Source organism: Hemicordylus capensis, chromosome 6, assembly GCF_027244095.1.
Source record: "Hemicordylus capensis ecotype Gifberg chromosome 6, rHemCap1.1.pri, whole genome shotgun sequence".
NCBI lineage: Eukaryota > Metazoa > Chordata > Lepidosauria > Squamata > Cordylidae > Hemicordylus > Hemicordylus capensis.
In genome coordinates this window covers 50,311,285-50,329,300 of record NC_069662.1, presented here as the reverse complement: position 1 = coordinate 50,329,300, position 18,016 = coordinate 50,311,285, and the positions used below count along the sequence as shown (strand labels likewise).

General features: G+C 43.2%; 1 protein-coding gene and 1 long non-coding RNA gene across 3 annotated transcripts in view; one reads left to right on the top strand and one right to left on the bottom strand.

Annotated features, from left to right (window-relative positions):
- LOC128330743 (uncharacterized) overlaps window positions 1–5,485 on the top strand; it is an 8,265-nt gene extending 2,780 nt beyond the window's left edge. Inside the window, exon 2 of the long non-coding RNA XR_008310234.1 lies at window positions 4,828–5,485. This is a non-coding gene — a long non-coding RNA (uncharacterized LOC128330743). The remainder of the gene's footprint in view (window positions 1–4,827) is intronic.
- Window positions 1–18,016, bottom strand: part of FKBP10 (FKBP prolyl isomerase 10) — a 22,524-nt gene extending 4,508 nt beyond the window's left edge. Inside the window, exons 1-10 of one of the 2 annotated variants that reach the window (XM_053264026.1) lie at window positions 17,975–18,016; window positions 16,698–16,912; window positions 12,456–12,601; window positions 11,916–12,105; window positions 8,733–8,878; window positions 7,809–7,998; window positions 6,561–6,706; window positions 4,564–4,753; window positions 2,323–2,465; window positions 1,546–1,709 (exon numbers count right to left, since the gene is read on the bottom strand). In XM_053264026.1, coding sequence (XP_053120001.1) covers window positions 1,546–1,709; window positions 2,323–2,465; window positions 4,564–4,753; window positions 6,561–6,706; window positions 7,809–7,998; window positions 8,733–8,878; window positions 11,916–12,105; window positions 12,456–12,601; window positions 16,698–16,912; window positions 17,975–17,989 — 1,545 coding nt within the window. In that variant the 5' untranslated portion in view covers window positions 17,990–18,016. Of the gene's footprint in view, window positions 1–1,545; window positions 1,710–2,322; window positions 2,466–4,563; window positions 4,754–6,560; window positions 6,707–7,808; window positions 7,999–8,732; window positions 8,879–11,915; window positions 12,106–12,455; window positions 12,602–15,820; window positions 15,851–16,697; window positions 16,913–17,974 lie in introns of those variants that run through there. The other variant, XM_053264027.1, reaches the window with a different exon arrangement.

The window sequence follows — 18,016 nt, the reverse complement described above, 5'->3', positions numbered from 1 at the left end:
AATTTTAATATGGATACTTATTAAAATAACTACAGCACGCAAGCACCATTTTAAGAAGTGTTTCCCCATTTTCTTGATTATTTGAATTTCTCTCATAGGAGATAATGCCTCTTCTAAGATTATAACCCAACCACAAATGTCCCTGGGCCTCTGAGGAAGGGGGTGCCCATCAGCTAGATGATGGCTTACTTTTCACTCCCCCCCCCAGACCTCTACAAAGAAGAAAGTGGTGGAGTGGGGGAGGGGTCTATTTTCACTTTTTGTCCCAGGGCCCACTCCAACTTTGCTATGCCCCTGCCCATATGAAAGTTTTATTGATCAGTAGACTAAAACTCATACAATTAAATTGACTGATATCCATTGAATTGGATGCTCCCAACTACAAACTAATAGGAAGTGGTTTTTACTTAGAGCAATTAAATCATGATGTTTTTATCTGCAAAAAACTCTTTAAACACATCACAGTGGGTAACTGAGGACTCCAAATTCTGGTTCAAGGGAGGGGGAGCAGATAATAGTCCCCTCACAACCCTGAAAACTCCGCTGGACGTGAACTTGCAGAGGCAATATGGGCAGAAAAGAACCACCTCTTTGCTGCACATACTGCCTGAGCATAGATCTTCAAATGTGCTCTGTGCTGCAATCTGTCGGATTCGAGTCAAGTCTTTCTCCACTTGCGCTCCAGTTGCCTACCTTGCCGCTTCAGCCTGCGTAGATCTTCCGTATACCAAGGGGCCAATTTTGAAGTGGGTCGGAGGGGACGTTTGGGAGCAATCGTGTCTACTGCCCTGGTGAGCAACTTGTTCCAATTCTCAACCAGGACATCAACAGGATCACCGACAATGCCAACACTGAATCTCTCCAAGGCTTCTTGAAATCTTACTGGATCCAATAACCTCTTCGGGTGGACCAGTCTAATAGGCCCCTTGCCCCTATTATTTCTAACTACCCTTCCCCTGGAACGGCCTGCTGACCTGCCAATGTTACTACTTCTATTCCCCACCACCACTACCACCACCACCACCACCACCACCACCACCACCGGGATAGCTGCCCCATAGTCAATGAAGGTGGCCCCTGTCCCCCATCTCCAGACGAACCCATTACAGCAACTTCAACCCAAGTCCAAAACAGCTTAAAACTGATTAAACAGAAGCCCTCTAGCCCTTGCCCTCCCGCAAAGTGGCTCCCCCCAAAGGGTGACCCCCTTTGGTGGCGACCCCACCACCACAAGGAGCCTTCCTATAAAGCCCAAAACTGAGCAGGTGACCTGAGGAACAGCTGAGTCACTCAGGGACTGGTCCCAATCCTGCCCACACTTCCCACAGATGTTAATCTGAGGCTGCAGCCCCAAAGGGGAAGCAAAATCAGGCAGGCAACACCAGAAGGAACCCCAGCACCCTCCTGGTCTCTCACTCCAGGCAGCACTGGGTGGGAAGTGGATGGACTCTCCCTCTTCCTCTCTACTGGGCTTCTAGCACCCTGAAGTCACAAGGAACCTTCCTATAAAGCCGAAAATTGAGCAGGCTTTTAGCATAGTCACACCTCATCAGGTGGGACTTCATTGTCCTTGTTGAGATCCATGGCTTCAAATAGATTTTCTGGTGACTCCTCATGCCAGATGAACAGATATCCTTCTGGAACACCAGCTTCCAGGTGTAAAAGCTCTATCTCAAAGCGGAGAACAGCACTGCCAGGTACACCCCGGGCTGCAAAAACAAATGTATAGATCAACAAGGCGATTAGACCCAACCACTGGGCATCCATACGGACATGGGCGAGGTACCAGTGACTCAAAATCAAAAGCATTCCTCTGATACGACGTGGTCTCTCCTTGATAGGAAGTGACATCAGAGGGTGTAACTACTATAAATATAGGCTACTTACCATTCCTAAGAAAGAAGATGGACAGATAAGGTTGTATATGCACTGAGCTAATATATATACACACACACAAATTAAACAATCTAAATTATATGCCTATCAGCCTAATTTGTATAACCTTGGTACATCTTGTTTTGCATCATTTATTCTGCTTGTACTAGCGATGGGGAAGAGCAAAGAGGTTGCATGAAAACTCCTGTCCTCTGTTTTACTCCAGAGTTGTTTCTGGGATGTCACCAGGCATGCACAGACACAAACTTTCAACCATAATTTTGCAACTTTTGTGGCCAGACAGTTATTTCTTTTTTAAGCTGAAATCTGAGATTTTCAAGATGCACTCGCTATCAGTCTCTTCTGCGGGCCCAATGTGATCTGAACTGATAGTTCGCAACAGGTGCTTGATGAAGGACCCACCCTGGTTCATTGCATATGCCTTACCACCACTTTCTCCATGCCCCAAGTGTGGAGGGATGACGACGATCCGCTTCTCTCCCATACACATGTTGAGCAGGCCGCTATTTAGACCTTCAATAATCTTGTTGGTACCCAGAGTGGTTTCTTGAGGATGTTCGTAGTCGTGGCTGTCAATGGGAAACAAAGATAAATGAAGCCCTCTTGCAAATGCTAAGCAGGAATATCAGAATCTCTGTGTGCTTTGGCCCCATTTGACTCTCCCAGGGTATGTAGTCCGGAATTTCTGCTTTAAGAAAAACAGTTTCTGCAACATTTATAAATTATGGAAATAGAGACAGTCCCACTATGCCAGTGCCCCATGTTAGTGCTTGGTCTTAACACATGAATAGAAGAAGCAAAATAAATTATGCAGAGTAAGCAGATGTATGCTAATTTATTTTGCTTAACCTATTCAGAGAGAAGGCCAAAGTGCTACATTGACATAGCAAGCTATTTTAGGCCTCTGGCTGCAGATCTGCACACAGAGAATATGTTAGGATGCTAAGAAGAGCACACAGGCAATTCAATCTTATTACTACTCCAGGGGTGCCTATTTTATCCCTGTGGCTATTAAACTCTTTGAGGCCAAAGTCCGTGCACAGCTCTTGTACGGAGTGTAGCTGGGCGTATACCCTAATTCCTCTAAATTAGAAGCGGTTCAATCTAATTTTCTGAAGAATATATTTCAGGTCCCCAGCTGCATTCCTAGGGTGGTTCTACAGCTGGAAGCAGAGTTGCTCAAAATAAAGGCTAGGGCTTGGATTATTATTTTTGAATTATGGTTTAAGATGATTTTCCATCCCATTGGTTTAGCTCCATTGGTGCTAAAGGACATATACCACTCAAGGTGGGAAAAAGGGGTGGAGGAAAAGCTATATTATTATGGTTTTTCTCCCACCGCACTGCTAACCCTGGGTTATGAAAACACCAGACTCAAAATAAGGGAAAGAATTTATGATTCGGTTGGTGTCTTTTGGGGCAATCAAATTCTGAGCTTTACCCCTGCCAACTATTTAAACCAGCTAACAGTCCCAAAGTACAGCAGAGCCCTGACATTGGCCTGATGCAATGCCTTGTGCACAGCTGTGACGGAAGGGAGATATCAAATAATTCTACATGGAGAACATATATGCTCCTGTAGCTCTGGTGAGACTGAAATGACTGCTCATGTACTCTTGTACTGTCACTATTACCATGACATTCTGCATAATGTCATCTCTTCAGATATTAGCTCATATCCAGGCTGTACTGATTCCTTTTACCTAAATTTTCTCTTGGCAGATCAAATTTACTCTAGATCCTATAATGTGGTTAAATTCTGCCTTATAGCTAGCAAAATTCATTTAGAGCTCATTAAGAACTAAATATTCTAAAGCCTATATGCATGCTGCCTTTACTCGCTGAATATATTGCTGCCATACATAGTATAGAATACAATATGGTATGAGGTTTAACACCACTCTGTATTCATTGCATAATTTTGTTATCTTGCTACCATTATACTCAGTGTCATTCTGTTATTAGTGTTGACTAACTTTTATATATAGTTTTATGTTCATAGATTTAATTTCTAGCTCCTTCTACTTATTATACTAAGTAATTTTATTACTTATTATACTAAGTAATAACATTTTACTGATTATTTATTCGTGGATATTTATCTATATATACATATCTCTTTTTTCCAATTGTATCTTTCTGTGTTATGAGATGTTTTGTTTATGTTATGTTATGCTGACCTTGGGTCGCAAATAAAGAACCTTGTACCTATACTAAGTAATTTTATAGAGACTTTTTATTGTTTTGTAGGAGTAGATTGTTTGAACCGTTTTTGTCTATATGCCAGTCGAAGACCAAAATAAAGATTATGCTATGCTAGCAAGGAGTTGAGAGCCCAAGATTACAGATTTATCTGAAGAAGCCTGCCTTAGTTTTAGGAATCAGTACATGGCTTTACTTCTTAACAAGGCATTTAAGAGCATTTTATAATGCTGGATGATCACTTTTAATTTTTATATTGTGATTATTATTTTTTTAAAGGATTAACACCTCTGATACTAAAAACTTTAATATTGGACTTGTGTATTTGTTATATGCAGAATATTTCAAAACTATAATTTGATTATGTATTTGTTGGATGATTCCATTTGGGGGGATTGTATTGGGTACTTTGTGATAATTTGGTGTGACTATTTACATAAATTAAGCTCTCATGAAGGAACTCACGAAGAGAAAAGCTTGGTGCCATCCAGGAGGGAACAGTTGTAATGGTAGCGAACAAAGTCCCTGTCCTGGGTGGTGATGTTACAGTCCGCAGGCCTGTATGTAGTCTCTATCTCTACGAAGTCTGTGGGGTTGTGGAAATCAATGATATGGACATCAAAGATGAGAACAGATGAGGGAGGGATCTTGTCCCCTGGAGGATGAGAAGTAAAGAGAGTGCTTGTGAGTGATTACAGCGACAAAAGTACATTTTTTGCCTCCAACCAGCAGCATGAAATCTGAGAAGACAGGCTCTGGGATCTCTTGCCATGTCGCAGCTGGAGTACCATTGCCCTTCAACGCATTCTGTTTCTCTTTGCTTGCTTGTCTGATCCAATGATTTTCAAATGATCTACCTTCCAAGAATCCTTTCCACATTGACCTATCTGTTGAGGAACCACAGTATGGCTGCCACAGAACCCTTGCATGTTGCAGAGGATGCTGGGACATATTCTTGGGCACAGTAGATGCAGAGCATCACCTAGGTCTGTAGTGCCTCATTGTGGCTGTGTGTTGCAGGGGAAGATCAACCATGGTGGGCAAACAGCCCTGCAGGGACACTTGTCTGTCATCACTGATCTCCTTGAGAAACCCTTGATAAGCTTCCAAAGAACTACGTGGCTCCCTGGCACACAATCTGAAAACCAGTGGTCCTTAAAAGCCTGGGTAAATCAGACAAGATGAGGACTTGCAAAATATAGCATACCATGCATTTCATTGAACTTCCTGCACTACCAGCTTCCTTTCTTCTATCAGCTTGCCCTTCTGAGCTTGCCAAGTTCTTTTAACATGCTTGGAGCTTGCAAAGCCCTTGCTTTTAATTAATATGTTATCTTTTTCAGTTGTTATATGTGTTATTAATACAAATAAAGACTTCAAGCAAGAAGCCTTCTGATCCTGAAGCCATTTTTTAATCTCCCCTGCTACGAATTTCCTGAGCCAAGTCTGGACATGAGCTGGGATTTCCCCCTCTTCTTCCCCAGGAGAGAGACCACCATTATTATCAAGGCGCCTGGGGTCTTCGTTACTCACCCAGTCGCCCGAAAACTGTGCATCAAGTTCATGCAGCTCCCTAGGAGGCCTGTGTATAGTCCCCAGAAGCCCAAATTCATGCCCTTGGCCCTCCGGAAGGTCTCCGGTGTTGTTGATCAGCTTGGCGGGATTCTCCTCAATGAGCACAGCAGGGTTGAAGGCCTGCACCTGTGGGGATGTTTGGGCTCAGGAAGCTGATGGGGAAGATCTAGTCTCCTTTGGCTTCCTGGGCCATGCTTCGGAAGGGGCAGGCACGCTTCCCAGCAGGCAGAGGCAGCAGAGTCTTCTGAGAGAGAGGCCTCTCTCACTGCTCGGGGTGCAAGCGGCCATGTCGGAGGAGCCGTGACATACAGCAGCTAACTCTGAACAGCGGCGCCCCAGGAAACTATTGGGCTGCCTGGGCACGTTTAGTCTCCCTTTCCCATTGACTCCACTAATCCATAGAGGGAAAGCCAAAAGACAGGGTGGGAAGATGAGAATAGAGAAATCAATAGCACTATACAGAACAAAAGAGGCACCTGCCTCTGATGTCACAGAGAGCCTTGCAAACTTTGGGCCACACAGCTGCTTTGAGAGAATTTGAGAGAATTGGGATTCTATACTTTTAAGGTTCATGGGCAATCTCTGGATAAATGAAAGAGTGCCTGATTGATATTTATACCAAGGGCTTTTGAGTTATACCTTGTTATAGGTTAAATAGCCTCAAGCCCTTTCACCAATAAGCAACAGACGTCCTTATCAGACTACAAGTGAGAGATTCTATAGTACTTGGTATACTAAAAAGGCAACAGTGTTGTTCATAATTTTCTATAGCCATTGAAACAAACAAACGATTACAAAACTGGGCTGGCTTAGGGATACAAGCCTTTAAACTGTTCCATATTTGTGACAAGCAAGGTCTGCCCCATAGCCTGCTTGTCCTCACCTACCTGCTCCATTTTCTCCATAAGCCAAGTGGGGTGGGATGATGATTCTTCTCTTTTCACCAATGCAAGCCCCCTGTAGTCCTTGGTCCATTCCTGGAATAATATAGCCTTTTCCAATATATGTGTCATAAGTGTGATTCCGTGAATAACTGCAATTGGAGAAAGAGAAATGGGGGGGGGACTATTTTCAGGAATTGGCCCTGCAGTAGAATTTGAATGTTTGTTTTAGATTTCTCAAACTGGGGATGAACTCGGCCAGACACATCCACTCTGGCTAAACAGATGAAAGGAAAGGACGCGATACTTGCACTTGATTTCTGCAATTTCCAATTGGCTAGGAGGTGAACATGTGACAACTTTATATCCCTACAAAAACTTCCCAGATCACATTCAACTACCTATGGCATAAACATCTTTTGCTTGCTGCATCTCAACTGGAGTTTCCACCTTGTTTTCCCTATTTGCTTCTGTCGTTTGATAATCATTGTCCTTGTCCTGTTCCATCTTATCCCTATTCTGTCTGGGTGAATTCCTTCATTATCTATGACTTGGATGTGCAAAGAAAACTAAGAGCTCACCACTTGATGTTTAAGAGGAAGAAAGTGGATAGGGTCTTCTGGAATATGATAACTGGGAGTGGGTTAAGTCCATTGCCTCACACTTATGCATTATTTGTGTAAAATTACTATATTTTCCTATAAACCTGCCAATTTCTGGGAAGCAAGTCCCACCTCTGTTGTGCAACACAACAGTGCCATTTTGAGGTGGTCAGAAGCCTATTGTGGGGTACAATGATATAGCTGTCTTAGTCAGTGCAGATGTTTGGTACCAAGGAGGTATATTGTAAAGGCTTATAGTCATATACAATAAATTGGATTGGATTACTGTATAAACGGTGAATTCTAGAAACCCTCCCGTGATGTCATAGAAGGGTCAGAGACTGTAAGCTGGCATGGGGCTCTGCCCATGCCAAAAATGGTAAATGAGCCTAGCTTCATTCACTGCTTCCAGTGTGGCAGAGGCCCTCTCATTTATGTTGCGCCAGGTAGGTACTTAGTCTACCTGTATGGTTAAGGTAGAGCCAAAGTAGCATACCCCCAACAGATGCATGTCAACCCCTTTTGTACAAAACCCTCCCTGAGTGAGATCCATTAACTTTCTGGATAGTTTATTGCTCATGTTGTATTCTTATCAGAATATGTATTTCCTAGATTTGCTACCAGGCCCCACCAACCCTTCTCTGCCTGTTACCTGGAATCAAAGAGGGTTCCGTCCATCAGGGTGCCATTATAATGGTATCGCACAAAATCTCCAGTCACAGCCTTGCGCTTACATGACTCGGGCACTTCCAAATGCTCCAGGGAAATGCCATCTTTTGGGTTGTGCAGATCCACCAGAAGAACATCAAAAACCAGTGAGGCTTGAGGGGGGATGACAGTACCTGAAAGAGGAAAGGAAGAACTGATTCAGTTCATGCTAACATATACCTCACAGATAGCCACATGGAGGGTGGAGAACAGTTTAAACTCTGCTACATTGGGGAGGGGGTCAATTAATCAGCATTCAAAGTTTCATTCCTTTATTTTGAAAATTTGGTTGGACATTCTGGAAAAATATAACAAAATGTGCTGATTTCTCTGATTTAATATAGTCTGCTGTTTGTGACAAATGAGCATTTGCAAGACATGAGTGTAGCTGATTTCAGCCCACAAGGATGGTTCTTTTTGATCTGTTAATCACCAGTGCACAGCCCTTTGCAGAAGTCAATTTAGTGTAGAAATGAATGTTCATGTGTGGGAGGAATCGGATTAGAATCTCCTGGCCTGCCCCCAACTCCAAGTATTCAAGATGCTGTTTGCACAGAAGCCTGTGCGTGGACATTCACTTTGTTTTATTTATTGTAAGCCTCTCAGAGCTAACAGATGGGGCAGTATAAAAATACAATAAATAAATAATAAATATAATAAATAGATAAATACACATAGGCTCTTGTGCAAGGAGCACCACAGAGGCACATGGGGACAGCAGATGCAATCCTAATTTCCTCCTATGCATTTATTTCTGCATAGGAGAAAATTAGGATTGCATCTGCTGTCCCCAGGATTGTTCAGTTCACCTCACAGTGCAAATCAGCTCACTCCAACTGCAGATCTAGGAGCTTCCTTTCCAGCTTACCATAGCCTTTCTCTCCGTAGGCCAGGAATGGGGGGATAACTATTGTCCGCTTCTCTCCAGCACACATGCCTAACAGGCCCTGGTCCATGCCTTTGATCAGCCAGCCTGAACCCACATAGGTGTCATAAGTATTGCCTTTGCCATAGCTGCAGAGCAAGTGAAAGTGGGGGAAATGAAAGAGACATCAGGTAAGGAAACACTTCAGTGTAAGAATAAGACTCTGGTAGTACATTTCTCTAACACAGCAGGTTCTAAATACTACTCATTTGGCTGCTTGTGGCAATAAATAATCATTCCCAGGTGATAGAAACTATTAGCATTAATATTTGATCATATTATGCTATTAGCAGCTATATTTTAATGTCATTTATGAATGAATGAATGAGCCTTCCAGACTGGTCTCCGTGCTCAAACCATGTTGGAAATAAAATTAAAAAATAAATAAATCTATAGTTTGGTTCTTGATCAATAGCAACTGGATCTACCACACCAGACCACTTTTTTTGCTCTTGCTGCTGAACAGCTGTTTGGCCCCATGTAGTGAACAGCCTCCCCTCCCAATAGAGAGTGAACCCTTGTTTCGACTGACAGGCTGGTGAACTCCAAGCCAGCCAATCAGTACACCAGGTGGGTGGGACCTAGAGACCAGTTGCTGGGAATTCTGGGAACAAGAAAGGAAGTTCTGTGCTGGAGGAACAAGGCGACATGTGGCAATGGGGTTTGCTGCAACAGGATGACTGCAGCTTTTGGAAGATAGAACTGCAGGGGCTTGATTCTCAACAGGAGTTTGGTGAGTTCACAGAAAGGAAACCTGAGCTTTGGCTTTGTGAAAATTAATTTAGGGAACAGTCCATTAGTCAGATTTTTCATTAGAAACTTATATTTCTTTGTGTGCATGCTTTGCATATTCCCGATACTGTTCTATTATAGTTTACCTGCAAAGTAATTAAAGGAAGGAACACCAACCTACACTCAACCCAACTAGGGCATTGCAAAAGACTCTATAAACATCTAAGTGTACCTAAATGAAACCTAAACTGAAGCCTAAGACAATCTATTTTTGTAACCTATTAAGTATTTTTGAGTGTATTTAAAACCTAAAAGCCTCAGATGGAAGCAGTCTGTAGTAATGGAATAAAACTGTTCTTTTCTTTTTTACAAGCCTCTCAGAGTTGGTTTTAAACTCAAGAAAAAAAGGAAGGCGGAAAGGGGATTTCTCTGGTGCAAAAGCTTCCTCAAGCGCTCAGCAGCTATTGGTTTTCTCATCACGTGTAAGCCTATACATGGAAGGGTTTTGTATTTCCCCCCCTGGGATTCCACCTAGAGCCCAGGGAGGTTCAAGCAATGTCAATAAGAGGGGTGGTGGTGGCAGCATTTTAATTCTACCAGAAATATAGATTAGTTTGAGGAGAAGCCTAGCCAGCCAGCTCGCCAGGGATGATTCATCATTTTTGTTCCCTCGCATAAGCTGCTCTGAGACAAAGGCTTTAATCCTACACCCCATTTTGCCATACTGTACTTTGGAAGAATAGCTCTAATTTGTCACTTTTAGTTTTGAAAAAACAAGCAGGAAGTAGGGAAAATGGTCTCCAGCTACCCCCTGCACAAACACCCTTTTTATCTGTTAATAGTATAAGTCAAGGCCAAAGAAAGGAGAGTGTCAAGTCCAGTTAACGGTCAAAGACATGATGGTAGAAAATCCATGAATAGATCTGTCCCTTTTTGTTTTGGTTTGAAGCAGCCAGAGCTCCCTCACATTCGGTTGGGGGGACAGTGCTGGGAGAGGGAGTGTATAATTAGAAAGTCAAGCCTACTCCCAACCCAAACATCCATTCAGAGAGGGTTAATTTTTTCTCCCTTCAGTGAGCCATAACTTAACCTAAACCTAACATCCCTTGGTTCAGAAAGATCTGTCAAGGAGATCTAGGTCATTCCACCTGCTCAGTGGTGAGATGAGAACTCGCCCAACAGATTATCTATTCCTCCTTACTTTCCCTAAACATAGATGGGCCTTCTCGAGGGCCCATATGAATGCCCTCCCTTCGGAACTTTTGGCTGGTAGATATAGTAGAATTCCAATTAAGCAGAGATATTGCCCCTGTAACTCTGATGAGATTGAGTCAGTTGCACATGTGCTCCTGCGGTGTGTCTTTTATAGAGGTGAAGGTTAATTGACCCTCTTTTACATAATCTGCCAGGTTGATTGGACGAATTCTACATCAAATATTTGCTAATAGATGCTAATTTGTCTTATCACACACACAGTTGTAAAATTCTGTTGTTCTGCAATACGAGTTCATCGCACTCTGCTCGCTAATGGTCAGATCCAGTGTACAGTTATGTTACTAATATGGCTATGTTTAAAATTTTATATTGTTTTAGATGTTGTATTATTGGTCAAAGACTGTAATGAAGACTGACTGACATCCCTTGGTTGCCTTCAATCAGGACTGGAATTACATGCTAAAACTGTGTGATGAGCCAGAATCGCCCAAAGGACTAGGTTCATCGTTTGGGCCCTATCTCTGGAGGTTCAAGTGGTCTCAATAGCAAAGAGCACTTTCCAGCAGCTCAGCCAGAACACCAGAATACTGAAGTGGTAGAATAGACTTTACCACTTCAGACTACCGGGGTGGTGGGGCGGCAGTGTTCCCTCTAACAGGGATTCTCAGATGTTGTTGACTACAACCCCCATAATCCCCAAGCAAAAGCCATTGCAGCTAGGGATTCTGGGAGTTGTAGTACACAACATCTAAGAATCCCTGTTAGAGGGAACACTAATGGGGGACACAAATTCTGAATGCAAACCATCTTAAGACATTCCCTACAAGTGAAAAAAATAGAAGAAATTTTCCATCCCAGCCTGCTTTTTGCAATGTTACTTTTCCAGAAGAGTATTCCACCCGCCTCCCTACACATATTCTGAAGTGGTACAATCCATTCTATCCTCTCAGAACTCTATCAGCTCATTCGTTCTGCTGTCATCCAGGCTGTAGAACAGCTATATATAGTGGCAGACCAGAGAAAATGGTAGGAAAATGTCGAATAGGACCATGCAATGTGAATGAGTTGAATTTGAGGGGATGACACATTACCATATTAAGATTTTTTGTCTATATGCCCTCCTTTCTAAACCTCAGATCCAAAATTGTCCACCATGACCACCTCTTTCTCACTTTTTACCTGGAGTCAAAGGGGGTGCCGTCCAGAAGCGTGCCATTGTAGTGGTAACGCACAAAATCTGAATTCTCTACTGTGCGGTTGCAACGTTGTGGTTTGTACAGGGTGGTGATCTGCAGCTTGTCTTCCTTGTTCCAAATGTCAAGCAAGATGACATCAAAATAGAGGGTGGTGTCCGGGGGAATCAGACCGGCTTTGGGGTTGAAAATGAGACAAACTATAGTGGAAACCAGGGAGAGCAATGCAGTGATTCACCAACAACCACTACCCTCCTCCATTGGTACTATGCTAATATGAGAAATGCAGAAAAGAAGAACCAGAGGATGAAAAGGGTATGGATGGGAAAGCCATGCAATGTAAAACTGATGAATTTGGGCCCGAGAGTGAGGACATTTAGGGAGACAAATGTGGGTGTATGTCTGGCAGAGTGTGGGTGGGGTGAACTACTACTCAGTTTAGGACTGTAAGCACTGTTCTGCTCTCCTTAACTCACCTCCCTGGTCAACACCAGATGCTTAGTTATTGAAACTCGGTGCCACTCACCAACACCAATGCTGCCATAGCCAAGATGAGGCGGCACAATCAGATGCCTTCGCTCATTCACACACATGCCCTGAAGACCTCTGTCCATGCCAGTGATGAGCCGTCCCACACCTGCCACACCGGCCACTGTGGCGCCTCGGTCATAGCTGGAGAGGAAGGAAACCATTATCAGCGCCATCAAAGGTATAACAGCAAAGCCCACTCCATCGGCCTGCTAGGGACTGGCTGTCATTTGGTTCCTCCCCTCCCAGAACCTTCTCCTCAGTGGCCATTCCATTCCACCTGGTCATTATGAAAGCAATCATGTGACATAAGAACAGCTCTGCTGGATCAGGCCCAAGGTCCATCTAGTCCAGCATCCTGTTTCGCACAGTGGCCCACCAGATGGAATGTTATAGAATGTTATAGATATAATGCTTATTATCTCTATGTTATAGAGATAATATAAAGAATATAGAATGTTATAGATATAATGTTATAGAAAATAATGTTATTTTCTATAACATTAAGGACTGGTTCTTGAATTTTTTTAATGAAAAAAAAAATTCTTCTTCCCTCCTAATCTCTTTTCCATTTGCATCCTCTCTATTAGAGTGTAAGCCTGAGGGCAGGGCCTGTGTTGTTCTCTTCTTTCATCTTTGTAGCCTACAACATTTTAGGCACAAAGTTGTGTGCTGAAGGAAGGCTGGGCTAGCTAGGAACATATACCGCATGTATGTTTGGTTTAAGGTTTAACAAAGAAGCGATTTTGTAAACCTTTGCTGCTTAAGAACGGGGAACCACACTCCTGTTAGCAGGAAAAGGAGCAAATGAAACATGATCTCTGACTTCCTTTGAGCTGGAAAGGGAGGAGTGGAGTGGTCTGGTCTCGCATTCTAAATATTCCCGGATGCCTGAAAAGGCAGCATCAGCCCGCATGGCTTGCCCAAAGCTGACTCCAAGGTTTAAATCATAACTGATTCTCTCTCTGAATCTCCTGGAAATTGAATCCAGGCAGAAGTCTTTCTTTGCTTTTTGGGGGGTACAGGATTGCTGCCTAGAATGCAAATTTTGGGAGGGAATAAAAGCCATCATTCCAGTTAGCAAAATCTAGCCTTTTAAGTCATCTTCTTCAGTCCTCCTTTCCAATATATAAACAGCTGCAGCCTTCTCCATTTGACACGTCTACAGCCAGAACAGGAGATTCCATTATGGTGGACGCCCTCTCCTTCCACAGCCTATTGCAATTTGCAGTCTTTTTCCCTTCTACATATCGCTAGGATTACTATGTAGGGTAAGAGCCAAACCATGCTATAAGCACAATGAAGTCTGATACTTGAAGCAAATTATGGCATGCTTTGATAATTTTTTAAAGATTAAATAAAAAATACCTGTGATGTGCAAGTTAAATTATGCAAAGATGTATTGCTGTTGCAGCAAGAGATGATATAGTACCCAGGTCCTGGGAAAGAACGTGCCTTACCCATTTTCAGCCTAGTTAACATATAACAATTTTTCAACAAAGCTTTCTCACTTCTTCATAAGGTCAGATCCAAAATATCCTTTCAGGAAGATCTTTCTAGGCTACAGGTGGTCTCTCTACCTTTTTCAAAATTAACTTTAAGCATCCTTTTCTTATTACATGCACTTTATGGGCCTTGTTTGAATCCATCAATGCAAGAGCTACTAATCATGATAGCTAAATGGAGCTTCTGGGTCCAAGAGCAGTATAATATTGCACATCCTTTTCTTTCCCCAAGTGGCATGCAGTTCCAGGGACAGCAGTAATTTGGTTTAGTTTATTTTGGAAGAGAAGACACAAGATGTTTATGGCACTTTTGTAATCTTTGCTTTATTTATAAATATACAAATGAAGCATAGATGGAGTCAAGTACCATGTTCACTCTTTCCAGGAAGCACATCTGGTACCTCACATAGATTCCCAGAGAGAAGTCCTGCATTTCACAAAGTACTCTGTCTAGCCCTCAGCTGTCTCTCTACCTGTTTCTTCAAAACACACACAAACTCTCTCTCTCTCCCTCTCTCTTCCTCCCTCCTTCTCTCTCTCTCTCTCTCTCTCTCTCATATACACACACTCCTACCCCTACTTTATTTCTTAGTTTGTGGGGGTCATGTCCTCCAAACTCTGATGGATAACACTGAAAGAGATCTCTGTATATGTCCCAGCCATTCACTTGAATTGAGGAAGCTTCACCCAGGCATCCTGGGCTATATTAACTAGTTATCTGCCTAACAAAAGGAATAGCCAGCCAGTTGCCATCACAATGCCTATACTGGAAAAAGAAAAAGTAACAAAGAATGGGATATCTCTGTCATTCCCTACTCCTGAGCTTTCCAGAGCCATCCAGCTGGCCACTACTGGAAGCAGAATGCTAGGTGAGAGGGCACTTGGTCTAATCCAGTTCTCACAGCTCTTAGCCAGCATGGTGTAGTGGTTAGAGTGCTTGACTAGGACCGGGGAGAACCGAGTTCAAATACCCATTCAGCCATGATACTTGTCGGGTGACTCTGGGCCAGTCACTTCTCTCTCAGCCTAACCTACTTCACAGGGTTGTTGTGAGGAGAAATCAAAGTATGCAGTATACCGCTCTAGGCTCCTTGGAGTTAGAGTGGGATATAAAGTGTAAAATAAATAAATAAAATAAAAATTAGTGCCTTGGAGAACCAATTGTTGTGAGGAGTGGGTGACATATAATGCATAGTGCAATCCAAAGATTTGTTGTCATCTTTAATGACATCATCCTTATTAATTAATACATTGTTGTTGTTGTTGTAGTTGCTTTATTTTAATCTCATTGTTCCCAAAGCATTTCTAGTAGTTACTTTCCCTCACAAACTGGTTAAATCAAATTATTTACTTGGACTTTGAGGCTACAATTCTATACACATTTACCTGGAAGTCCCATTTAATTCAGTGGGATTTATTTCTGAGTAAATATGCTTAGGCTCCCACTACACAACAATATTAAACCCATCTACGCCAATGGGATGAAACTGAGTTAAGCACTTCTGCTTAGGCAAGGGGCTGAATTGCCTTGCTCAGTGCTAGGAGGGAGCGGCCTACAGGGCCTATAGAAAACCCTGCCTAGTGCCTATATATGAAAACCTCCTTTCCTTGAAAATCCAGCCTTTTCTTCTTCTTCCTTTCCAAATGAAAATGCTAGACTAGATATTATTGTTGTGCCCATAAATTTTCTTTTCTATTCAGTAAGAAATAATCCTGCTTTCAGTGTTCTGGCCAATTAAAGCCAAGGCACTGGAAAGACCGACAAGCCCTTGGCACTTTTTAAATGCTGTAATTCAAATTCTATTTTATTTTATTAGCACCATTTAACTTTAATTTTAAATGTATTAAACCTTTGTACATTTAGATTTTTCCTGGATTGCACAAACTTTTGCTGCCTTTCTGCTCGCCCAGTCCTGCTGCAGGGTATTCTTAGACATCACCACCACATAATTTCTGGCTACTTGGGCCTAACCTCTTTCCCTTTGGGACGGATCCCTTCGCTCCACATGCAAAGTCAACCCTGCATCATGCCAGCTCTATTCCACCAGAGGCCAGCCTTTGCAACACAACTGCAGTACAGAACAGCATCACAGGTTACACGAGCCATCGGCAGTGCCACATTTCTCCCCCCAGGCCCAAAGAGGCAGATAAGAGAGACACCTAACAGAGGCAAGCAAAGGTGCTTGCAAAGGAAGGTGGGATGGCTTATTTTTTAAAAACTGGGCTTCTCTCTCTATCAGGAAAGTTGCCGCTGCAAAAGGAATGCTTTTTCAAACATTCCAATAGTTAGAATCAACGTCTATTCTTTCCAAAGGCAATCTGATCTTCAGACCACAGTCCCTAATCAGAAAGCCTATTTTGCCAGAAAACCTGACCTCCTTCACAGTCGGCCAGGTTCTAAAAGAAAAGCAACCAACATCAAGGCTCTTAGACACGTACAACCCCAGATGGGACTTTGGAGAGGGGCGGCATGCATCGGTCCCTCTCAACTTTGGAAAACAATTATCTCCTCCTTAGGAGCGTAACCGTTGGCAACATTGTTACTTTCTTTTATTTCAATCGAGCCGGGCCACTACCAGGGGCTATAAAATTGCTCGTGGGTGTCACCCACCCACCCCCATCAGGACAAAAGGGCAGCTTTTAAATGCTGCCGCCTTGTCCTTTCATCACTGGTTCTGGAACGGCACAGTAGATTTGTTTTGTTTTATTGGGGCGGGGGGGGGGGGAGTGGGTACCTGGAGTCAAACTTGGTGCCGTCTTGAAAGGTCCCGTTGTAATGGTAGCGGACGAAATCGCCCATCTGGACTTCTCGCAAGCACACTTTGGGGATGTAATATCTGTCAATGACGACGTCCTCTAAAGGGCCGGGGTCGCCCAAGCCGCGGACCCCTAAAAGGCTCAAGGCAAAGACGAGGCAGAGCAAACTCATGATGTTCTCCGACGGCTCTGACTGGGGAAAAGGAAGAGACCAGCTGCAGTTCACAGTCGCGGGCTGCAGGAGGCCAAAGGGAGGCGGGGGGAGCAGAGGAGGCGCTTTCCTTAAAAAAGAGGCCTGGAGGCTTCCAACTCATCCGCAGAAATTCTGTAGACGTGTAAAAATGCGGCCTGTATCTGGGCTGCAAAACAGATCCAAAGACCCTAGGAGCCTCCAACTTCTGCTTGTGAGATCCGCTCAATCTAAAAAGAAGGGAGTTGATTACAATAGATCTGGAGATTTTTCTTTTTAGCCTTTGCACCACACACCTCTATAAACTATTTAAAAGCATGTTCGGGCAGCAAAAAAGCAGAAAGGGCTTTCTTTTTTTCCTTTTCTTTTATACGCCCTCTTCCAGGTCCTAGTGCCTGTAGTTTATCCACTTGAAAGGGTCAGAAAGCAGAATCCTGCTTTCTGTTGGTGTGATGCTTATGTGGTCCTCGAATGTACGATGGGGCAAGAGCTAAACTCAATAACTTCCCATGAAGAAGCTCCTTCTCTTTCAGCCATGATGATAACTAATCAGGCTTTGCAGAACAGATGTTATACAAGGTGTGCTCTCTTCAAACCCTTCTGGCAGCAGGCTGTTCGCTGTTGGAAACAGGATGCTGAACTAGATGGGCCTTGATCTGATCCAGCAGGGCTCTTGCGTTCACATGTGGCAACACTTTATTTATTTATTTACATTCTCACATGTGTGATTTGAAATTAAGGGTGTTTTCACATGTATTTTAATTGGGGGTTTTGCTTACATTCGTTTGTAAGTGTAAATGTACCTGGAATATATAAATGTACCTGGAATATAACCACCTAATGGCGCAGCGGGGAAATGCTTGACTAACAAGCAGAAGGTTGCTGGTTCGAATCCCCGCTGGTACTATATCAGGCAGCAGCGATATAGGAAGATGCTGAAAGGCATCATCTCATACTGCGCGGGAGGAGGCAATGGTAAACCCCTCCTGTATTCTACCAAAATAAAAACACAGGGCTCTGTGGGCGCCAGGAGTCGAAATCAACTGGATGGCACGCTTTACTTACTTGGAATATACACATCTGATTTTAAAGTTGTTCCCTTTCTCC